The sequence below is a fragment of the Acinonyx jubatus genome, chromosome F2 (assembly GCF_027475565.1).
Source record: "Acinonyx jubatus isolate Ajub_Pintada_27869175 chromosome F2, VMU_Ajub_asm_v1.0, whole genome shotgun sequence".
NCBI classification, from domain to species: domain Eukaryota; kingdom Metazoa; phylum Chordata; class Mammalia; order Carnivora; family Felidae; genus Acinonyx; species Acinonyx jubatus.
The window spans coordinates 36,956,676-36,981,822 of NC_069394.1; the positions used below are offsets into that span (position 1 = coordinate 36,956,676).

The 25,147-nt window shown below is 37.1% G+C and overlaps 1 protein-coding gene and 1 pseudogene across 12 annotated transcripts in view; one reads left to right on the forward strand and one right to left on the reverse strand.

The window, feature by feature from the left end:
* Positions 1–25,147, forward strand: part of RGS22 (regulator of G protein signaling 22) — a 142,086-nt gene that overhangs the window by 67,141 nt on the left and 49,798 nt on the right. For 10 of the 12 annotated variants that reach the window (XM_053208421.1, XM_027064133.2, XM_027064132.2 and 7 more), the window contains 3 exons: positions 6,719–6,833; positions 8,866–8,988; positions 9,767–9,868. In XM_053208421.1, the coding sequence (XP_053064396.1) occupies positions 6,719–6,833; positions 8,866–8,988; positions 9,767–9,868 (340 nt within the window). The remainder of the gene's footprint in view (positions 1–6,718; positions 6,834–8,865; positions 8,989–9,766; positions 9,869–25,147) is intronic. The other 2 variants (XM_027064136.2, XM_053208424.1) reach the window with 1 other exon arrangement.
* On the reverse strand, positions 5,956–6,620 carry LOC106980018 (cytochrome b5 type B-like; annotated as a pseudogene).

Consider the following 25,147-nt stretch of genomic DNA (forward strand, 5'->3'; position numbering starts at 1 on the left):
TAAAAGGAGGAAAAGAGAAAAATGGAGGTGGGGGTGGGGGTGGGGAAGGGCAATGTCTCTTTAAATTCCCTGGAAGTCACTTCAGCCTGAGGAGGACTGGGTGCTACAACAATGGCCACCTGCCTCTTGCACATCTGTGATCTGCAGCAGCAATCAGAGATCAGAACACAGATGCCTGATATTTGGTAGACATGGTCCTTTCTGCTCACCCTGGCTCTTGCAGCTGCGTGCAGAATGCTCCAGGAACACTTGCTCAGCTGTCTGCCACAGGGCTGGGGATGGGGGAAGGGTAAATGCTGCTGTCCTAGGAGCTCTAACTGACCAAAATTAACCACGGTTTACTGTCCAAGCCTTCCCCTGGAAATTGAAAGCCTTAAGTAGAGTCCAGAGCTCCGAAATAGTTACATTAGATTCTGCCATTTTAATTATTGTCTAGGTGGGGAAGTAGGTTCCTGGTGCTTCCTACTCTGACGTCTTCTCAGAATCCTCACCCCTGGGAATTTTTTTTCCTCAATGAGTTTTGGCCCCCAAACTCCTTTTTTCAATTTATTCCTTTTTTAATGTATCATCATCATCAACATCATCATCATTAATTTTAATTCTAGTGTAGTTAATATATAGTGTTATATTAGTTTCAATGCTATATTAGCTTATAGTTGATTAAATTATAAGGTTTATAGTTGATTAAATAGTTCCATGTATTACTCCGTGCTCGTCAAGATAAGTGTACTCTTAATCCCCTTCCCTATTTCACTCTTTTCCCCTGCCCTCCCATCTACCTTCACAATCATCTGTCTGTTCTGTACAGTTAAGGGTCTGTTATTTTAGTTTCTCTCTTTTTTTCCCCTTTGCTCATTTGTTTTGTTTCTTAAATTCCACATATAAGGGAAATCATGGTATTTGTCTTTCTCTGACTGGCTTATTTTGCTTAGCATTACACTCTCTAGATCCATCCATGTTGTTGCAAATGGCAATATTTCATAATTTTTTTATGGTGAATAATATTCCCTTGTATATATATATACCACTTCTTTTATGTTGTCCATTATGTTACCTTTTTAAAAGTTTTTTAGTCTAATTTCAGTATACTTAACACAGTGTAATATTAGTTTCAGGTGTGTAATATAGTGATTCAACACTTCCATACAACACCCTGTGTTCATCACAAATGATTCTTAATCCCCATCACCTATTGTGCCCATCTCCCCATCCACCTCCCCTCTGGTAACCATCAGTTTGTTCTTTATAATTAAGAGTCTCTTTCTTGGTCTGCCTCCCTCTGTCTCTTTTTTCCTTTGTTCATTTTTTTTGGTTTCCTAAATTCCACATATGAATGAAATCAAATGGTATTTCTCTTTCTCTGACTGGCTTATTTCACTTAACATTATATTCTCTAGCTCTTTCCAAGTTGTCGCAAATGGCAAGGTTTCTTTTTTGATGGCTGAATAATATTCCATTGTGTGTGTGTGTGTGTGTGTGTGTGTGTGTGTGTGTGTGTGTATACACATATATAAAATCATACCACATCGTCTCCATCCATTCACCTATTGATGGACAGTTCGGCTGCCTCCATAATTGTACAATATGCATACATGTACAATATACATATGTGAATTAGTGTTTTTGTATTGGGTAAATACCCAATTGTGCAATTACTAGGTTGTAGGGTAGTTCTATTTTTAACTTTTTGAGGAACGTCCATACTGTTTCCCAGAGTGGCTATCCCAGTTCGCATTGCCACCAACAGTGCAAGAGGGTTCCTTTTTCTCCACATCCTCACCAACACTTGTTTCTTGTGGTTTTGATTTTAGCCATTCTGACCGGTGTGAGGTGATATCTCATTGTAGTTTTGATTTGCATTTCTTTGATGATGAGTGATGTTGAACATCTTTTCATGTGTTTGTTGGCCATCCGTATGCCGTCTTTGGAGAAATGTTTGTTCATGTCTTCTGCCCAATTTTAAATTGGATTATTTGTTCTTTGGTGTTGCATTGTGTAAATTCTTTATATATTTTTGTTCCTAACCCTTTATTGGATATGTCATTTGTAGGTATCTTCTCCCATTCTGTAGGTTGTCTTTTAGTTTTTTTTTGGTTGTTTCCTTTGCTGTGAAGAAGCACAGCACTTACTTCAATCAAGTCCCAATGTTTCTATTTGCTTTTGTTTCCCTTGCCTCAGGAGACATATCTAGAAACGTGATTATGGTTGGTGTCCATGAAATTATTGCTGGTGTTTTCTTGTAGGGGTTTATGATTTTAGGTCTCACATTTAGGTCCTTAATCCATTTCGAGTTTATCTTTGTGTGTGGTGTGAAAATGTGGTCCAGCTTCATTCTTTTGCATGTAGCTGTCCAGTTTTCTCAGCACCATTTGTTGAAGAGAATGTCTTTTTCCCATTGCATATTCTGTCTCTTTTGTTGAAGATTAATTGACCATATAATTGTGGGTTTATTTCTGTTGGCCCCTAAATTCTTAGCTACATTGTTAGCACTCAATTTTTTTTCTAGCAGATTAATTTTTGTATTTTTTTTTTCAGTTTATCTAGTTGGTCTTCAAAGGGAGAGTTGGTCTAAATCACCTTGTCTGCTAATTCCAAAAATAGCAGTTAATAAGTTTTGGTTGTAGATGCTTTTCTTGCATTATATTAGTTCCCATGAACTCATCCCCATGAAGAAGACATTATCTTAATTTTTCAAGTGATAAAACAAGTGAAAAGACATACAGGTATGAACTGAGAGAAAAGTTGAATTTTGAGAACTATGCATTGTTTTTATGTTTAAGTTTTGGCTAGATATAGTGTATTACAGTAAAAAGGCAAGATAAAAGCTAAAACAATAATGGAGGTTCAGGTAGTGACATTTTTCTGTGTCACATTAGGGAATTTGGAGTTGATTTCCCATGCAGTGAAGAACATCTAGAGAGTTTTTTGTGTGTGTCATTTATTAAAATTAAATTATTTTATTTTCAAAATTGGAAATACATACATGGTTCAAAAATAATATCATGCTATACACTTATTGCATACCTTTGTATTTTTCTTAATATTTAAAAAATACTTATTTATTTGTTTTGAGAGAGAGGGAGAGAGAGAATCCCAAGCAGGCCCTGCTCTGTCAGTGCAGAACCTGACATGGGACTTGATCTCATGAACCATAAGATCACGACCTGAGCTGAAATCAAGAGTCAGACGCTTAACCAACTGAGGTACCCAGGCGCCCCTATGTATCTTTGTTTTTACTGAATTTATCTAAAGTGTTTCATAGCAGTAAATGTACTACAGTAATAGATATACTATAATCTGTGTTTTCTGTTGTTTCTTGTTCTTATAATCTTATCTCTCCTTATGTCTGGTTATCTTTCATTTTATGCCAAGTATTGTTGTATTTGTATTCTATTAAGGGACATGGACATTATTTCCAGTATTTGTCGTTATTAAAAACAATGTTGCAATGGATATTGTACACTTGCTATATTACATGTTAATGCATATGTCTACAGGATAATTTCCTAAAAGAAGAATTTCTAAATCCAAATTCAAGTGATTTAAAATTTTTTTAAGATATTACCAAATTGTATTTAATAGGAGTTGTAACAATTTATACTCCTTTCAGATGTATGAGAGCATCCAGGCTACTCTGTGCCTTTTAATTAGAGAGTTTAGTCCATTTCCATGTAAAATAATTATTGATAGGTATGGACTCATTGTCATTTTATTAATTGCTTTCTGGCTATTTTGTAATTCCTTTGTTCCTTTTTTTCTTGCTCTCTTCTTTTGTGATTTGATGATTTTCTGTACAGGGAAAAGGTATTTTAAGGTGGCAGAGACTTGAGCTTGTTAATATGCTTAGAGTAGTATCTAGTGAAAAGGAAGAAGTTAAAGATTGATGAGAAAGAAGAAGATCTGTATTTTCTTTTTTTTAAGTTTATTTATTTTGAGAGAAACAGTGCATGCATATGTGCGTGAGCTGGGGAGGGGCAGAGAGAGAGGGAGAGAGCGAGAATCCCAAGCAGGCTCCATGCTATCAGCATGGAGCCTGATGTGGAGCTCAATCTCACGAATTGTGAGATCATGACTTGAGCTGGATTCAAGAGTTGGATGCTTAACTGACTGAGCCACCCAGGCACCCTAAAGGTTTATATTTTCAATGGAGAATGGAAAGAAGAGTTCAAGAACAAAGGCCATGGGATTAACCTTCAACAGGAGATAGGACACTTTTTCCTGAGACAGGATGGAAGGAAATAAGGCTAAGTATAGGCGGACGTATTTGTTGGTAAATAATTTAAGTCTTTTCAGCTGCAAATTACAGAAAACTTGACTGACTATGGCATAGACAAATTGGGCTTATTTTTCTGACAGAAAAAGAAATCTGAGGGTAGGTAACTGCCAGCATTGCTTCCCTGGATCAGAAGTATTAGGGCCTGAATTTTTGTAATGTTCTTTGCCATTCTTTCATGTTCATTGATGTTATAGCTCCAGACATCAAGCTTTCCAATCATAAAGGAAGAAGGGCAATTTTCATTCATCTTTTCCCTTTGGTCAGAAAAGCAAGCTTTCTTAGAAACTCCCCAGCAGACTTCATTTTGTATCTCACTAGTCATAACGATATCATATGACAATCCTTCTCTGCAAGATGGTCTTAGAAAGTGAATATTTAGCTTTATCAGTATGTCAGTGGTGCTAGTTATAAAGCTATGTCACTGGGAATGGGTGTTGAGTTAGCCAGTCAAACAGTGTCTCCTTCATTGGGGAGTGGAAACTGAAGCATGTTGTACCTACCTTTTCCCTGAGAAACTGAAGCATATTTTACATACATTTTGTCTGAGAAGAAGCTGCAAAGTAATCTGCTGGCAGATTGGAATGCAGATATATTGGTGAAGTGGAATGGGCGTTTTATGGAGCTGGAAAATAGGGTTTAGAATAATTGCAGTGCGTTATGGAGAGGGAGCTGGATAAGAAAATATATCAAGATAATGTCTGAAGTCATTAGTCTAGCTCCAAAATCTTCCATTATCTCAACCCACACTACCACATATAAACCCTTATGAATCCCACCTGTTGTGAGGATTAAATATGATAATGTGAATTGTATTTAGCACAGTGTTTGGTATGTGTTATATAGTATTCACTTAACTGTTAGTGTCCTCTTACCCTAAGCAAATTAGTTAACTTGCTGCCTCATTTTATTTTATTTTATTTTATTTTATTTTATTTTATTTTATTTTATTTTAATTTTATTTTATTTTTTACTTGCTGCCTTTTAAACAAGGCTTTCCCTACCTACTTTCATTTTTGCTCACTATTCTCCCCATCTAAAGAACCTTTCTAAACACACACACACACACACACACACACACACATGTACACACACACACACACGCACACAGAATTCATCTCCTACCCAGTTTTTCAGGGAAAATATCATTTCTTTCATTACTAATACAGCTCAAAGAAACTTCTTGTTCTTACATTCCCTAGTATTTATTATCCATTCCCATCATTTGGCATCTATAATATATTCTTGAACTCACTCAACCAACAGTTATGTTATTGAGAGTCATCTTTCTGTAGGACTAGATTTCATTTTTTCAACCATCTCTTAAAGGCTGTACCTGATACTTGCACTGTTTTTCTCCCTATTCTCTCACAGTGTCCAGACGCATTTGTAAGATTTATATATGCGTATAAATAAATTCAAATATTATATTCAAATATATATGTACATATGTATTTAAATACATATATATGTGTATGTGTAATACACTTCAATGAAAAAAGAAAAGCTTCAAAACCGGAGTGTGTTGCCCTGTTAAGAATATTTGATATGCATTTCAAGTATTGGAAGGCAGTCATTTTTACCAAAGGACAATGTCACTAGGACATATGGATTGTAATTGTAACACAAAGTATGGAAATGCAATGGTGAATGGCAGCAGAAAGAGGAGCCACTGGCAGAGACACAGAACAATGAGTGGGTGCTTTGGGAGTAAGGCCCTGGGAGATGAAGGACACTGGCCCCAGGTCTGGGATGGATGTCTGGCCAGACATCTGGGCTCCAAGGGGGATGCACATAACTGGCAGGATTCTAGGAGAGGGCACCACTCAGCCTCCAAACAAGCCTCTAGCTCACAGTCCCAGTGGATATGCTTTCTGACTTCCAGGAGGATTTCTTTTCCGACATGTAGTAACAATACAGGAAACCTAAGACAATAGCGCCTATGATGGGCAAAATCCAATATGACCAGCAACTTTTGCACAGGTATCTTTTGAAGGGTCCTTGTTACCACTTTCAGGTTTAAGATCACTTGGATGCACATCACCAATATAGTACTACTTGAGCATTTCTGTGGCATCAGAGGAGTGGCCTACGTCTTCAAAGCTTTTACTTGTGTCTGCACCAGCTTGTTCCTGTAGAACCTCTTCTCCCCCAGGATGCTTGTTAAGGAAATGGGTGATATCATAGACTCTCCTGTGGATCACCAGCCATATCTCCTTCATGGAGTTGTGCTTCACTGCCTCCTCCAGTCAGTAATACAGCTGATAGAGGTCTTGACCCCTTGCCTTTTTCCATTTTTGCTGCTTGCTTCCACAGTTGCAATTGGGCCTAAGACACCTCTTCTCCACCACTATCTGGGTTTCTGTCACTCCTAAGAATTGATGCCATGTATACCAAGGGTACTCAAAATATGTTGATCAATTAGTTCTCATTCTTATAATTTAGGTTGAGGCACAGATCAGAAAGCACCAGAGTTATTCGCTTAACATCTTTTACTGATATTTCTGAATGTCTGAAGCCCCAGCTGGATAGAAGATACACTTATACAGAAGAATCTTTGGTAAGTATTTTGAGATTAATTTGATTCTTCATTTAACTGACTTTAGAGAATTCTTTTAAATGTTTATTTGTTTATTTTCAGAGAGAGAATGCACGTGTGTGCAAGCTGGGAGGGGCAGAGAGAGAGAAGAGGGAGAGAGAATCCCAAGTAGGCTCCATGCTGTCAGCACAGAGCCTGATGCATGGCTTGATTTCATGAACCATGAAATCATGACCTGAGCTGAAATCAAGAGTGGGATGCTTCACTGACTGAGCCACCCCGGTGCCCTACTTCAGAGAATTTTTATTGATTTACCATAGTATTTTTTCTTTACTAAACAACGCATTTTATTTTCTCCTTCTGAAATGATTTATTTATTTATTTTTTTAATTTTTTTTTTCAACGTTTATTTATTTTTGGGACAGAGAGAGACAGAGCATGAATGGGGGAGGGGCAGAGAGAGAGGGAGACACAGAATCGGAAACAGGTTCCAGGCTCTGAGCCATCAGCCCAGAGCCTGACACGGGGCTCGAACTCACGGACCGCGAGATCGTGACCTGGCCACCCAGGTGCCCCTGAAATGATTTTTTTAATGTTTGTTAAATTTATTTTTGAGAGAGCGAGAGACAGCACGAGTGGGGAAGGGGGCAGAGAGGGACAGAGACACAGAATTCGAAGCAGGCTCCAGGCTCCAGGCTGTCAGTACAGAGCCCAATGGGAGGCTCAAACCCACAAGCCATGAGATCATGACCTGAGCCGAAGTCAGACACCAACTGACTGAGCCACCCAGGTACCCCCCTGAGAAGGATTTCTATACAGAAATTTCCTCTGTGTTTCCTTTTATAGTACCATGTTGCTATATACTCCCGTTGGTTACTATTTTCAAAAACAGCTGTGTTCTGGTTTAGACACACAATAAGACTATTACTTTTATTAAATTGTTAACATTTGATAAAAAATAATTTTAATGTTCTCTTGGGAACTTAGACTTTTTATGAAATTCTATTTCCAGTGTGTGTCTACCTTGATAATGTGGATTTACTATATCAGTTGGAGGTGACAAGTTTACATTCCCTAAGGACTATACTTTAGGTAGAAACCTTGGTAGTCCCAATAGAGTCTGAACACTTAGATATAATTTTGCGTATCTTTTTATTTTATTCTAAGCAAACAGTGCTCTTTTTCTTCCAAGATTTTTTTTCCCACCAAAATAATGATTTAAAAAAAATTTTGGAATACCAATAGTTAAACATCATAAAAACATTAAATTCTCACTTTAGAATTTGTTTAGCAGAGGGATAGAGATAGAGAGACACTATAACAATGCCTTAAATTGTTCATGCCACAGTTATCTCAAGATTACAAAGAAGTCTGAGTTCCACACAGCAAATACCAAAGAGTTCCTATGAACAGTAGATATCCTTTTGTTATGTAGTCACTCTTGTGCTTGGGGAAGTAGCCAGCTTTCTGTGTTTCAAGAATGGTATTAGGGTTGGCAGCATTGTTGGCAGAGAGGCCCCAAAATAACAAAGTTTTATGAGAACTTATATTGCCATTGACTCTCTGAAGGCCTTGACCTGTACAGGGTGAGACTGTCCAAAGAGGGGACCGACCCCCTGAGGACAGTTAATGAGCAGCACTGAGAAACCTTGAAGATGGTTCTTTTTATAACTTTCTTGTAGCTATTATAGCATCACCTCAAGGCTAAAATAATAGTAAATATGTAGGAAAGAGGCCACCAACAGAGATTTGGAAGCCTCCTAAAATGGTATCACTGTGCCTGAAACATGAAAAGGTTGAGAAGTCGCTTTAACATTAAGTTTGAAATCAGATTGGTTTATAATAGAATGGAGTCTGCTGCTAGGGTTGGCTCCATAAATGACAGTCAGAGGCAAACATACTGCATTAATTACTTATATGGTACAAAAGTAAGATAAAAAGTCCAGCAGGAAAATGACAGCCTGGAAGAATTTATGAAACCCTGTTGTTGGACAATGTTGTAAAAAATCACCATGTTCTTGGGTGGATCATGGACTTCTGTTTTGTTATCTAGGTTAAAACCATGGCAGATGGTGCCTTGGGAGGATTTGACATGGAAAATTTGTTGCAATCTTTGTATGTAGAAAATAGAGCTGGATTCTTCTTTACCAAATTCTGTGAGCACTCAGGAAATAAGGTAAAAAACAATGATTTTAAATCTAATTTTATACCTTTGCCTTAGTTTAAAATAAGAGAAGTTGAAATAATTCAGTGCTCAAATAATTACATTTGATGTTAAAATCCCATTTCTTCTGGTAATAAATTTTACTGTAAATATTTAGTAACAAATGTAAACATCTCAATTATCATTTTCTGTGTTCACTATCCTAGTAAAATTACAAAGAAAACAAAATACAGACAAGGATTGACTTGCATTATTAGCAATTTATTCTCATGTAATTTTGTTTTAGTGTAATATAAATTAAATTCAGAGTTGGTTTCTATCAGTCCTTTAATTTTTATTAAAAATAACTCTAATAATTAGAAATTGCAATGGATAGTGGAAAATTTGCCGGTTTTTTTGTTTTGTTTTGTTTTGCTCGATATAAAGTATTTCAGTGGTTCAATTATGAGAGTAGTGGTTGGGTTTAATATGATATGCATTTGCCCATATACATCAAAATACCTGGTTTCATGCCAGAAATATGTAATTACTCTTTAATTGCTAACTAGCCTGCTTCCTATTTTAATGGCCAATTATGTGAGAGGCATACATGCAAAATATAATATTTTAGTGACAATACCAAGAAATATTTTGTATGTTGCCAATTTGTAATAGAAGATAAAACCGTCTTAAATTGAACCTGATTTATGGCAACACCATGGAACTAAACAATTAATTATATTTGAAATCAGAGCTTTGTAGGGCTTTAATAATTGGGTGGTAATGATTTATGTATTTTTTCCATCTGCAGTTGTGGAGGAATAGTGTGTACTTTTGGTTTGACCTACAGGCTTATCATCAGCTCTTCTACCAAGAAACACTTCACCCTTTTAAAGTATGCAAACAAGCCCAAGTAAGTACTAAATAATGTTGGCTCAATGGGCAGCTCTGAGTACACAGAGACGTGAAGAAGTTGTGTCCAGCCCCAAGCAAGAGAAATCTGGGAGTACAGGCAAAAAGGGAGCTGTTCCCTTGCTGCCATGGGATTACTTTATTTAAATGTCAGTAGAATATTGTTTTGTAATCTGATTTGTGGGTTTCCAGTTTTATCTATTTTGTTTGGTTTGCTTTATTTTCTCTTTGCTAGCAATTACTTGGTCTTCCAAAAAAGGACATCCCATATTTTTTTTTGATTTATGCCTTTTTGGTTTGGTTGTGAGTGATTTAAAAGAGAACCCAAGAGAGGACTTGTCATGAATCATTGAAGTGATGGGGAGCAGAGGCATTGACCAAAGTGTTTGCTGAGCTTCTTGCAGAAATCAACTGTGGACAGACTCAGGCTGGTGACCTTGTAGAGGGCGGGAAAGGATGTTGACTGTGTGTGGTGTAGGCTCTGTGTCGTCGCCTGTGCTTGTGTGTTCCACACCATGGAGACCAATACTGAGTGGTAGAGAAGAGAACATCTCAAGACCACCCTGAAGCAAAACAGAGGAGGAAAAAAAGATAGAGGAAGAAGAGAGGATTCCCTGCAGAAGGAGACAGAGAGAATGGCCTCTTTTGAGGGGGAGAATGAAAGGGAATAGAATTATGACTCAAGCTGACTTAATCTTTTCAGTTTTTTATTCTTAGGATTTTATGATCTTTTATGGAGAGAAGTCTTCAAGCCTAGAAAACTGCAAATCACGTCCGTATCTGTTGACCATTTAAGAGGTTCTTACAAGCTGGAATAGTCCCATTCCAGAGAACCTCTCCCTGAATGATGCGGAGTTAGTTGTGTCATTATTATTTATTACCTTACACTCTTATTCAAGATAGTGTAGAGTATTGCTGCTGGATGTTTGTTGTTAGCTTCCACCACCTGCACTCTGGCTTTGATAACCGTGCTTTGGAAATCAGCTGACAGAGCTTTGTACTATTTTTACTATGCAAACAAGGGTTTCAGCTTCTACCTGGTCTGGATCTGGCTCCATGCAATCGTAGAGTTATATCTCTAATTTGCCATTGCCATTTTTTGAGACCACACCGTGGGCTCTTCCATTGTTAACCCTTTACCTGTGAGTCTCCACTTGCCCTCCTCCCCCTAACCTATTGCCTCTCTCGGGTGGAGTACCATCTGTTATTTATTATGTTCTCACTACTGCAAAGCCTCCTCCTCCAAAAATCTTCAGCTGCTCAATCAAGTGGGTCTTTGTTGTTGTTGTAATCACCATATTTCCCTGCACTTGTAAAAGTGGAAATTCTTTTTAAGTTTGTTAGACTTACTAACTCTTAGTAATGATATTATTCAATCTGCTATAGAAGTATTGTGAGATAGGAGGCAGCCAAGTTTTGGTTATTCTGAGGTGGATTATTCTGTTTTGGGGTTATCAAGGTCCATAAACTTTTTATCCTCCTCTAGATTATCTTTAAAAAAAATTTTTAAAGGGGCACCTGGGTGGCTCAGTTGGTTAAGCGTCCAACTTTGGCTCAGGTCATGATCTTGCAGTTTGTGGGCTCGAGCCCCATGTTGGGCTCCGTGCTGACAGCTCAGAGCCTGAAGCCTGCTTCAGATTCTGTGTCTCCCTCTCTCTGCCCCTCCCCCACTCACGTTCTGTCTCTCAAAAAAATAAGTAAATGTTAAATTTTTTTTTTAAAAAAGAACTATAATTGGCATACAGTGTTATATACAACATAGTGATTCAACACTCCTGTACATTACTCAGTGTTCATCATTGTAAGTGAGTCACATCCGTCACCAAATATTATTACGTTATTGACTGTATCCCCTATGCTCTACTTCTCATTTCCGTGACTTATTTTATAACTAGAAGTTTGTACCTCTTAATCCTCTTTATCTCTTTTATCCATCTCCTCACTTATGTCTCCTCTGGCAACCATCAGTTTGTTCTCGTATTTAAGTGTGTTTTTTTGTTTGTTTGTTCATTTATTTTGTTTTTTAGATTCCTCATGTAGCCCCAGAGGGTATTATGTTAAGTGAAATAACAGAGAAAGATAAATACCATGAATTCACTTATCTTTCCCTAGGTTATCTTTTGGGGAGTCACAGCAGCTGGGGGGAGGGAAACAATGGAGAAAATTACTTTCAGGTGAATAGGGGGACACCAAAAGAGCAAGTCATGTTTTTGTTTTTGTTTTTGTTTTTTTACATCTATGGTTACTTTATGTTTTAATTAAAGGAGCAATTGTCTACATTGGTTTAGGTTTAATTATCCAAGATTTCTGTGCCTCCAGAGGCAAGAATTGCCTCTAATATCATAATCCTATAGATTTCAGTGTGAACTGCTATTCATTTCTTTATAATAGAAATGCTATATGGCTTTCTTCAAGAGTGTATCTACAATACAGATATTTGGATCAATGGTGTCAGTGGCAGAGTGCAATCAGCTGGCATTGTGTTAAAGTCACTATGAACTTGATTTTATGTATTTTTTATACATCTGACAAGCTGTATGGTAGGAGACCAAGAGTTGCTTCCAAGAGACTTACATGCTTTTCTGTATGCTAGTAGGCAGATGACATACCTTGGTGGCAGTGATTTGACATGAGGGACTGTGGTCTGAGAGTTTCAGCTACAGTCTTGGGCATATCCTGAAGATTTTACTGCGTGGCCTCAAGATAGAATAGTGCGGTTAGAAGCCAATTGAAATGGCAAGGAGAAAATTCTCTGCACTACCATTGTGCAGAGATAAAGTCTTTCACTAGCAACAGTTTGCTGGACTACCATCTATCACTGCTAAGATTTGGAGCCTAGATTGTTGCCAAAGATAGTCCTACCGCTTTTTCGATACTACCCACTTGCTCTGATGATAGAGCGCTACAATAGAATGGAGCAGAGCTGGGTACCACTGTCTTTTATAATGTCTTTCACCTTTGTAGAAATCTTTCCAACAAACTCCATCCCAACAAAAACTATGCATTTAGAATTTACCACTCTCCATAGCATATACATTGAGAATTTTTTGCAATTAGTAAACAAATGTGATCATAAATATTATACATGTTCACACATGTGTGCACCACTTATTCTTATTAGTCATACACACAATTAAAAAGTAGGAAAGAGGAAGAGAGAAAAAAATGGTAAAAATTAGAGCCTGGAAGAGAGCTTACTTGGGGAATGTAGGAGTTAATGAGTGGAGAGGGTAGGTAAGAATGAAATGTAAATGAGGATTAAGAGGATTTGCTTACTTTTACTACAAAGTGCTACTTAATATAAAGATAGTCTTGCAGCAGTGTGAGATTTTTGCCTTATTCAAATGGAACGTCAGGAGAACACATTGTTGTTTTACTGTATCACTAGATCAGAGGGCATATGACAAAGAAGGAAAAGAATCACAGAACTTGGAGTTGAAAGAAATGAATTTAAATCACATGCTATTATTATTATGCTAGTTCTTAGCTGTGTAAACGTAGTCAAGTCACTGAGTTTAAGAAGCCTCTGTTTCATGTTCTATAAAATGTGGATGGCAATAATGGTTTACATTTTATTTCCTTATACTGCTTTAGAAGTTACATATTCTATTTCTGTTTTCACCCTTACAGTTTTAACATGCATACCAAAATTAACAATGTCTACAATTAATCATCTTTATTCTTTCAAAAGGTTTAGGATATTAGAACACTTTAATTCCACCATACCTTGCCCATTTTACATATCATTTTTGTATGGCATTTAAAATTTTCTTATATACCTACAAAGTAGTCATCATCATCTGTTTTTGATACTGTTGATGCTTGTGTAGATTTATTCACACGCGAATTTCATGCTTACCATTGTTTTTTGCATCATACTCCTTTCTTTGGGTTTCATTTCTGAAGAATATCTTTTAGTAGGTTTTTTTTTTATTATTAGAATTTACTAGTGGTAAACATCAGGTTTTGTTTGTCTGAAAATGTCTGTTTTAATTCTCTCGTTGATCATGTAGCTGCATATAGAATTCTAGGTTGACAATTTTCTCTTAGCACTTTGAAGGTATTATTTTACTGCCTTATGGTTTCTATTGCCATTATTGAGGAGTCTGCTCTTGTTCCTCTGCTTTTTCTCATTATTTGATTTTAAATCATTTCATGGACTTCAGTGTTCTATATTTCACTTCAGTGTGTTTACCACAATTTCTGGGATCTGAATTGCTTGTAAAATCTGAGGAATCGTGTCTTTCATCACTTCTGTAAAATCCTCAGCCATTATTTCTTTCTACTTCTATTTCTTTCTACAGTCTTTCTCTTTTCTGTGTTCTGTCATTCTGGATTCCCTGGCTGGTCAATGTTGTCAATCCTATATCTCTCTTAATGTCTCTTTCAAGTTTTTCCATCTTTTAATATCTGTGTTGTATGTTGTAAATTGAAATAGAACAATTTCCTTTGATTTTCCATCTATTATTTCTTCAGCGGATTTCAATCTGCTATTTAACCCATCCATTGAGTTAAATTATTTTAAGAATTATGTTTATTATTGGACATTCTACTTGTGTTTTTCAAATTTTCCTGATGTTTTTGTCTCATTTTCCCTCATGTTTTTACTTCTTCTTTTATGTCTTTAAGCATTTTAAACATATAATATGTAGCTGTGTTAGTTATCTGTTCCTGCATAAATAGTATTACCATAACTATGTGATTTAAAATGATACACATTTACTATTTCACAGTTTACATAGGTAAGGAGTCTGGGCACAGCTTTGCTGGGTCCTCTGCAAGGCTGTAAATCAAGATGTTGGCCAGGGCTGGTTTCTCATCTGGAGCGCCCCTGGGGAAGGCTCTGCTCCATGGTAGTCAGCAGCATCTGGTTCCTTGCAGCCACTGGCTGAGAGCTCAGTTTTTTGCTGGCTGTCAGCTAGAAGCTTTGCCAGCTCTGTGCCATGTGGCGTGGCCCCCTCCATGGCGGCAGCTCCCATCATGGCAGCTTGCTTTTCCAAAACCAGCAATGGATGGAGTTTCTTAGCAAGACAAGCATATAGCACACACACACATATAATCATGTGTATCTCTTCACTGTTGCTATATTCTATTGGTCAGAAGCAAGCCACATGTTATGCCCACACTTAGGGGGAGAGAATTCTAAAAGGGCATGAAGACTAGGAAGCACTGTGTTGATGGGAGCCACCCTAGAGTCTGGCTGCTAGAGCGTCCAATGATTTTATGCTTTGCAGTTCTTGGGAGAACTAATTTTGCTATTTATTATGTTTGCTGACATGTTGGATTTCTTCTTTTGTGTACTGTAATTTTGAATTATGAGCTCTTCAGTGAGGTGTTTATCTGTGCTGCTTATACTAGGCACATTTTCAATGCTAATTTCTCATCTTGGATTTTCCTTATTTGCCAAGTGTAATCTTGAAAACCAAACCCTTATGATGGTAAATTCACAATAATTAATCCTTAGTAGATATTTTTTTCTTTTTGCATAGAGTCTAGGCCAAGACAAGCAAGCTTCTGTTTTGTTTCCTGGATTTGGTCAATGTAGGTATAGGTAGTGACAGAGACAGAGACAGAGGAAGAGACAGAGATAGAGATACAGAGATACACACATACATACATTTTTTTTCCTATTCTGAATTTTACATTGTGTATACCTCTTCAAGGACCTCTGTGTATGTATAGCTCTTAATATAACTTTTCCACCTAGTGAGGGTCCAAGGCCTTATCTCCCAAACCCAGTGGCTCTTAAAATCCATACCCTTGGTTTACTCCATGCTAATCCCATTGTCAGCTCATACTTATCACCCTGATTTTTAGTATATTCCTTAATTTTGGCCCCTGGTGGTTTTCCTTACTATCTCAGCCATATATTTAAAAGAGTATTTGTCATATTTTATCCAGTATTTCTAGGTATTTTATAGAGAGAGGGTTTTCATTTTCAAGTAATCTAGCCTGTCTGTATGCCAGAAAAGAAGTCTCTGCAAGAAGCAGTCATGTGTTTTTGAATTCAATACCCACAGCAAGTATACAAGGGATTTTTATCTTGTTTTTTTATGGATAAAAAGAAACTAAATCTCTGAAATTTTAACCTTGCCAAAGTTTCATAGCTAGAAACAAAACTAAGCCCAAACTTGAGATGCAGAACCTATTTCAATGTTGCACTTTAGCCTCCTTTACCCTATAAAAGTTCTCATGTCTACTTCACAGGACTTTTGTAAGGATTGCATAAGATAATGTGGGTGGATACAGGCATACCTTAGAGATATTGTAGATTTGGTCCAGAACACTGCAATAAAGGAAATATCACCATAAAATGAGTCAAACAATTTTTCTTTTGTTTCCCAGTGCATATAAAAATAATGTTTACACTACACTGTAGTCTGTTAAGTGTGTGATAGTCCTATGTCTAAAAAACAATGTGTGTACTTTAATTAAAAAGCACTTTATTGCTAACAAATGCTAACCATCATCTGAGCTTTCAGCAAATCATATTTTTTTTTTGCTGGTGGAGGGTCTTTCCTTGACATTGGTGGCTGCTGACTGATCAACAGAGTGATGGTTACCGAAGCTTGGAGTGGCCGTCGTGATTTCTTAAAATAAAATAACAATGAAGTGTGCTGCATCGTTTGACTTTCTTTTACTTGACACTCAGAGGCCATTGTAGGATTGTTAACTGACCTAATTTCAATATTGTTGTGTCTCAGGGAATAGGGAGGCCCAAGAACAGGGAGAGAGACGGGAATGGCTGAGTGGTGGAGCAGTCAGAACACACACAACCATTAAGTCTGTCATCTTCTATGGGCATAGTTTGTGTTGCCCCAAAATAATTACAAAAACATCAAAGGTCACTGATCATAGATCACCATAACAAATAGGATAATAATGAAAATGTGTGAAATATTGCGAGAATTACCAAAATGTGATATGGAGACATGAAGTGAGCAAATGCTGTTGGAAAAATGGTGTCAATTGAGTTTCTTGATGCAGAGTTGCCACAAACCTTCAGTTTTGTAAAAAAATGCAGTATCTGCAAAGCACAGCAAAGCAAAATGCAATAAAATGAGTTTTGCTATATAATGTAGAGCACTCCGTGGAATAAGTAGGTGTTATTGTTAGAGTCGATACTAAAGGTTCTCTCAATTATCTAGATAATGGGGAAGGAAAAGAGCAATTTGAAGGTATTGAAGCCAATAGGTTGGAAGGACAGCAACTCCTAAATTCATAGCTGTTCATTTAATCAATACGGGAACTTAATTGAGTTTCAAAATACAGCTTAAGTCAAACATATACTTCATAGAATATCTTTTACAGTATTGTTGCTCATTAATTAACATTCACTGAAAGCAGCTATGTGCCAAGCAATTAGAACAACGTTCTTGGCTTAATGAGCTCACTTTCTAGTGGGAGGGGGTGTAGAAATGATTAGTGAAGTATTTCAATTTTATTTTAAATAAAACCAAATTAACAGCACCTTAACTGGAGATTAAATTAGTTCTTTCTTCACGGGCAGGTAACAGTTTTTATTTTTTTTGTTCTCTTTAAAAATATTTTTTTGTGGGGTGCCTGGGTGGGTCAGCCGGTTGAGTTTCTGACTTTGGCTCAGGTCATAATCTTACAGTTCATGAGTTTGGGCCCCATATCGGGCTCTGTGCTGAGCCTGGAACCTGCTTCAGATTCTGTATCTCCCTCTCTCTATGCCCCTCCCCCACTTGTGTGTGCTCTCTCTCTCTCAAAAATAAACATTAAAAAAATTTGTCTAAATATATTTTTTTGTGGGGCTGCCTGAGTGGCCCAGTCATTTGGGCATCTGACTCTTGATTTCGGCTCAGGTCATGATCTCACGGTTCATGGGTTCAAGCCCTGCACTGTCCTTGGTGCTGGCAGTGCAGAGCCTGCTTGGGATTCTCTCTCTCTCTCTCTCTCTCTCTCTCTCTCTCTCTCTCTCTCTCCCCCTCTCTCTCCCTCTTTCTTTCTGCACCTCCCCCACTTGTCTGTCTGTCTGTCTCTCTCTTTCTCTCTCAAAACAGGTAAATAACTTTAAAATTTTTTTAAAGATTTTATTTTTAATTTTTTAGATGTTTATTTATTTGAGAGAGAGAGAAAGAGCATGAGTGGAGGAGGGGCGGAGAGAGAGTGAGACAGAATCTGAAGTGGGCTCCAGGCTTTGAGCTGTAATCACAGAGCACGATGCAGGATTTGAACTCATGAACCGCAAGATCATGACTTGAGATGAAGTCAGATGCTTAAACGACTAAGCTACCCAGGTGCTACTAAAGATTTTATTTTTAAGTAACCTCTACACCCAACATGGGGCTCAAATATACAGCCCTGAAATCAAAAGTCACATGTTCTGCCCAGTGAACCAGCCAGGCACCCCCTCCTTCTTTTAATTATTGAATTATAATTTACATACAGTGTTACATTAGTTTCAGGTGTACAACACAACGGTTTGACAGTTCTACATATTACTCAGTGTTTACCATGATAATTGTAGTCACCATACAAAGTTATTACAATATTATTGTATATTGTTAATACAATATTATTGTATTGTTAATACAATATATTCGCTATGTGATACTTTCCATCTCTGTGACTTATTTATTTTATAACTGGAGGTTTATAGCTCTTAATCTTTTTTTAATCCATTTCACCTGTCCCCTCACTCATCTCCCCTCTGGCAACAACCAGATTCTATTGGTTCTATATATTTAAGATTCTATTCGTTTATTATTTGGTCATTTGTTTTTTTAGATTCCATATATGAGTGAAATTGTATGGGAGTTGTCTTTCTCTGTCTGATTTATTTCACTTAGCATTATACCTTGTAGGTCCATCTATGTTGTTGCAAATAGGAAGCTCTTTTCTTTTAATGGCTGAGTAATATTCCGTTATATATATGTGTATACACACATATATACACACACACACACATACACACCACATACTTTCCCATTCATATATCAATGGACATTTAGGTTGCTTCCGTATCTTGGCTACTGTAAATAATGCTGCAGTAAACATAGAGGTGCATATATCTTTTTGAATTAGTGTTTTCAGTTATTATTTTTTAAAATAATCATCAGCTTCTTTTCTAATATCTGTAGGAGGGAGAGAACTATTTCCTTCTTTTCTCATTTTTGAGCCAAAGACTTTCATCCTTTGTTCTTATTCTTACCCTATGAAGCAGTGCAAAATAAATGTTTCTCTTTGGGGTGACAACGTTTCAAACAAAAAACTATAATGTCATGTTTTATTCATAACAACATTAGACTAAATCTCAAATCTTTTCAGTATCTTTTACCATAGCTAGATGAAATCTTGACATTTGGAAGTTCCTCTCCTGACATCTCCATTCAGTAATTTGAGAGCTTGGAAATATTCCAGCCTCTAGTGAGAGACCCTGTTGCTTCTATGTATGTACCTTCCTCAAAGAAATCACTTGATGGGTGGGTCCCATGGCAAATAAGTCAGTCTTAAGTGACTACTACTATCTACCCGGAGTCTGTAGTGCTGTCACTGGTTTATTCTTGTGTTTGCAAAATTTCACAAGAGAGAAAGAACACACAAAAGCTGAGTCAATAAATGTCATCAGACCCATATTATGCACTGATATTTTGGGGAAGCCTAAGTTATGATCTGATGGTAATGCAGAATTCATTAATATATTCATTCAGCAATTATTTACTGCTATCCTCATTCTCTCTGGCCCCAAATCACTTTAGTTTCGTATTAGGTTAGCTTAAGACACAGTGTAGAGCCAAATGAAGTTCACACCAGGTTGTGCAGCATAATCCTACCTGAGGGTTCTACAGGTGCGTCCATGTATTTGGCTCCTTTTCTTCTTCCTATTCCTGTCTATTACTGTAGAAAGAAGAAATCAACATAAACTGGATAGCTGTTGGATCACCAATACAAGCATGTGTTCCCCAGCCTAAAAACTTTTCCTGACATTTCCACAAACATCTATCAAACAACTAGGCTCTGATCCATGGTGGGAACCCTCTGGTCGGGGCGGGGGTGGGGGTGGGGCAACAAAACACACACAGGTGCTATCAAGGTTTGAGAATGTGCTCTTCTTTTGCCTACTTTTCCAGAGAACCTTAGAAGGATTGAGAAATAAGAGACCATGTAGCTCTTTACCCATAAAATTTGCATTGCCTGACAATGTTTCCCAATGTAGTTTGAACTAATTTTAGGTAACCAAAACTTTGGGTGTTACCATAAATTCCTTTGAAAAAACTTCTTACGGCACAAGAGGGACAGTGTTGAAATTTTTCCTGATAATCAACTTAGTTTTTTTCCTTGCTTGCTGCCATCCATTACCTTAATTGTTTAGCTCTTCTCCTTACTTGGCATTTACAGGATTTAAATACTTCAGGGTGGTCCTGACATTTTCATTAAAGTGCTATGAGCTAAGTGCTCCCTGTCTAGGCTGATGGTGTATTTTCAGGTGCACTAACAGAGCTCATTATTTCTTTACACAGCAGCAGCATTAAGAATCAAGCTGTGTTTCCTAAAAGATGAATGGGCATGGGTAAGGGGTGAGGTTGGGGTGGTGATTTAATATGGAAAATCATGTGCCTCTTCATAGCTTTATGGTAAGTTTCAGTGTCTTTATAATTAGGCTGTGTCTTGAGTGCTAGGCAATTATTATTCAGGCTTTGTTGCATTATTTGTTTTTGTTACCAGAGAGATGGTGTCCCAAGTAGCAGTCAGGCTTGGAATCCTGAGCACAATGAATCACTGAGCATGAAATCAGCAGAGTTCTCATCTTGCATTGCATTTTATTGCTCTTGCTAGTGAAGTGGATTCAGGAAGAACACATATAGCAGCCAGCTTTCTGGCTAACAGTTATTCATTCATTTCCCCTATTCCTGATGTTTATACCAGCTATCCACATTCAGTCTTAAGGTTTTAATACTATGTGATTATTAACCAAAAGAGGATCTCCAAAGATCCTCTTTTAATCCTCTTGTTTCAAGAAAAGTCAACATATAAATTCCTCTAAGCCATAATTATCATTATACCTGACATTTATTTAATGTTTACCATCTCTTAGGTTCTGTGGTAGTCATTTTATGTGGATAATTGTCTTTAATTCTTCACAATCCCAAGAACCAGATATGGGTATTATCTCCATTTTACAGATTAGGAAACCGAGATTTAGACAAAGTGAATACTTTCCTGAGGCCATCCATTTAGCAGTTAGTGAGCTTGGAATCAGACCCAAATATGCGGACTCTAGACTCTTAACTTCTAAAGTTGTTGCTTTCTTATTATCGTCTCTAGAAAAAGGAGTATCTGTTTATCACCTTATTTAATCTTTTCATTTTGATATCTTAAACTATCTTTATAGACATCAGATACCAAATTTCATCTTTAACCTTTCCCCCACCGGACTGTTAAGTTCCATGAAGAAGACTGTCTGCTTTGTTCACCTTGTGTGTTCAGAACTGGAGCTGGCATATAAAAGATGCTCTAATATTTACTGAATGACCGAATGAGCTCATTGGCAAATTTCTATCCTTAGCAACATATTATAAACCTTATTGTAGAAAATCACTGATTATATATGACTGCCAGCCAGGCGTTTTTATTTAAAAACATTAAAAAAAATAAAGTAGTTTAATGAGCCTGCATATACCATTACCCAGCTTCAACCGTGAACAGCATTCTATCTTTCTAGACATGCTGTGTGTATAGTTCAAGTTTGCTTTTAGAAAACAGCTCCTGAGAAATTTCACTGGAACAACAGTGAAGTCTCCCTGTCCTTTTCTTTTTCCACTTTACCCGAGGAATCTTAAAAATAAGGTTGCTTCCTGAAACTGAAACTGTGAAATCAATGTGTAAAACAGTGTGTAAATAAAACACAGCAGTTGTCTAGACAATGGTTTCACAGGCCTGCAAGACTTAAAATGAAGGTACCAGTACATTTATAGAAGGGATGTTCCCACCAAGAAGAGGCATTAGTCAGCAGTGCATTCACAAAGGGAAGTTTTGCAGAGACTGACCTTGACCTCACACTTGAAGCACTATCCTTAGCTGTCTACTTCCTGAGCACCTTATTAGCCTAATAGATCCAATAGAGAGAACATTCATGGGGATCATAGTTAACTTCCCTTATTCTGACTGTAAGCAACCTCTATACTTAAGCTTGCTTTCTAAGGTGATGTGCTGGCTAACATAAACATCCAACCTGTTTGACGGTTGATTTTCTCATTGTAAAGTAATCCCTCAATGATCTGGTTTCATTTATCAGTTTCTCTACCTTTGTTAGCATGGATTAGCTTCCTTGTGAGACAGGTTTTTTTGTGTGTTTTTTAAAGTCAAAAATGTTAAATAGTCATACTTTTCTCATTGAATTATTCTTTGTTCACTGACTTTCAAGAAATTATTTTTATTGGAGGTTAAATAATTCCATTAGTTTAAATACATGTTTTGTTTTTGTCGGTTAACAGGTTTTTCTGGTTAATTAATCCAAAACTTACCAAAATAATATACTTATTTGTTCCTTAGGTTGCCTTAAATTTTGTAGTAATAACTCTTTTTGTGTGTAATTGTTTATTTTATTCCCTTCTATATTAATCAGTTTTGCTTAAAATACCTTAAGCAATGGCCCATGTTAGTCTAAAGCCTAGTATATTTTGTCCCTTGAATTTGTGGTTTGTTTTTGGCTTTGCTTAACATGTTCTGTTTTCCCTCCTGATTTTTCATTCTGTCCAAAATGATTCAAGTTTGTTTCATTCTTTTATCCTACTGGCATTTTTTTTTTAAGGTTCTCTTTTGCACTGAGTTCTTAGTAGAGTCTGAGTAATTGCCAGAAATTCTCCATTTGATTGTCATCACATTATCTTTTTTTGTGCAACTCCATTTGTGTTGATCTCTGCAGTAGTTTGCCTCTCAGTATCAGGATGTTGCAATCTCTAGGAATCTTTAAGATTCCTAATTGAAAAACCCCAAGGTCCTTCACATGAAAACCCATTTGTGGAAAGCACCATCTGCAATTTATTCCTTCTCGGCATAGCTTCTCAGTAATGTTTTTGAGCTCCTAGTGGGATATGAGAGGTCATTAAAAATCATCATTTTTTCCTCTTTTTGTAGAAAAAAAAACTGGATTGCTTGAACTTGCTCATTATTTTCTTTTTCTGCCTCATATGAACTCAGATAATGATGTTCTATGCCCGGTAGAGCTGTGAATGGTTATGAAAACAGACCTCACTTTTTGCTGAAGTAAATATTTTGTGATTTCTGAAAGTGTCCTGTATCAGGACATTTATATTCCTTTTTTAAATCCCTCTAGGGACTCTTTGCCTCTAGGTTTTTGAAACACAGTTTCATCTTGTTGTTTCATATAAATTCCAAGAATAGAATTTTTGAGCCCAGTCGAGAAGATCCCACATTACTTGCTATTTGCCTCAAGCACAGCAATATGTTTTGTTGTTGTTGTCATGGCTTAGCAGACATCTGTTCTGTTGTGTTTGAGGTTATCTGCGAAATGATTTTGGTTTTTTGGGAACCTCGACACTGTATCAAGATCCATTAGTACCAGTTTTATTTCCCATGATGCTTCATGTTTTTTCCTCGTAGCTGTTCCTTATATTCTCTCGGGAGGACTAGTTAACAAGCTTTTCCCCACTAAACGCTTACGTCCTCTGATTTACTAATCAGACTGAAGTTAAACTGAACGTTTGAAGCTCAGCTTTGCCCTTTTCTAAATGAGGACTCTGCAGAATGTAAAGTTTCAAAGAAAAGCTTGTTTTCGCTCTTCTTGCAGTTCAACTTTACTCCAGTTTAACTATTAAAAAGAACTTTACTATATCCATGTTTTAAAAACTGGATGTCAACGAAACAGTACTTAAGTAAACTGTTATAAACTGGCATATACTGGTGTGAACTGGTATATTCTGGTATGTGACTTTGCCTCCAGTGAATATTTGAACTAGTTGGTGTCATTTGCCTTTTTTTCTGACTTTATTTCTCTCTTTTAGCAATCATGAGAGGAAAGGGGAGTATATGCCTTTTAATCAGTGATGTGATGATAAATATTTAACAACCAGCTCTCCAGGGGGAAGAGCCGCCCTGATCTGTACCATTTGTGTATCTCTGGGTGTAAATACTCTCCCTGTGAATGATTTCAAGCTGCCAACATGACATCACTGAACACAGGGTTAGGAAGAGACATGTGTTAGAACATGCGGTAGTATTTCCACCATTCAGATACAACAGAGGTAAACTACCTCAAGAGAACGGGTGATAGTAAAACAGTAAAGTCATTAGGAAGTGATGAATTTTGAGTATTCATTATCTTTGTTTCCAATATAATTGAATTGTAGGTTTATGTAATTTAGTTTTTGACAATAACTACATTTATCAAGCTACTTACATAATCCCCCAAAATTCATGAATTCGTGAGCTGGTATGAGGTGGTTACTGTAGACCATTGCTTAAGACAGAGGAAAAGAGAGGACAAGAGAACTTTCACTCTGATCCTTTCAAGTTTCTCTAATGTTACAGTTATAGACAACTGCTCTCCACCTTTATTTTTCTCCCATCCTTTAGAGACTGCTTATGAACCCCTTGCTTACACCTACCAAAGAAGGCACATCACCTTTGCTCCAGAATCTCCAGGTCCCGCACAGTTTGCTTATTATGAATTGGAAGAAGGAGCTTATGGAAAAAAGTGTATATTTCAGTAGCCAAAACCTTTTTTCTTCTTTTGTCTGTAGAGTGTTTGAAATAGCGTCATGGGTTTTATGGGATATGTCTTCTTCCTTGGGAGCCAGCTAGGTCTTTGTTGATGCCACCTTATCAGCCCATCTGGCAGAACCCTAAAGCTGCCTCCCCATAAGTAGAAGGAAATAGCAGCAGACAGCTTTATATTTCCTGTGCTCTTGGTGGGCATCTTGGGCAATTACTAGAAGAATGTGAAAGATACATATCTTCCTACGGCCTTACTAGTTACACGATTAGAATTCCTTCTTTCACCATTGCAGTGGGGGGTAAGGAGTCTAAGAAAAATGGACTTTGCTAATGACACCAAATGCTGAAGCATAAATATTTTCTCCTAACATCTAGCGTACTTTAATAAGTTATATTGAAAATCCACCTTTTAAAAAGTATTTATTTTGAGAAAGAGAGAGTGTGAATGGGGGAGGAGCAGAGAGAGGGCTAGAGAGAGAATTCCCGGTTAATAACAGAATGCTCTGTTAGTGCGGAGCCTGACATAGGCTCCAACTCCTGAACCGTGAGATCAGGACCTGAGCTGAAACCACAGGCC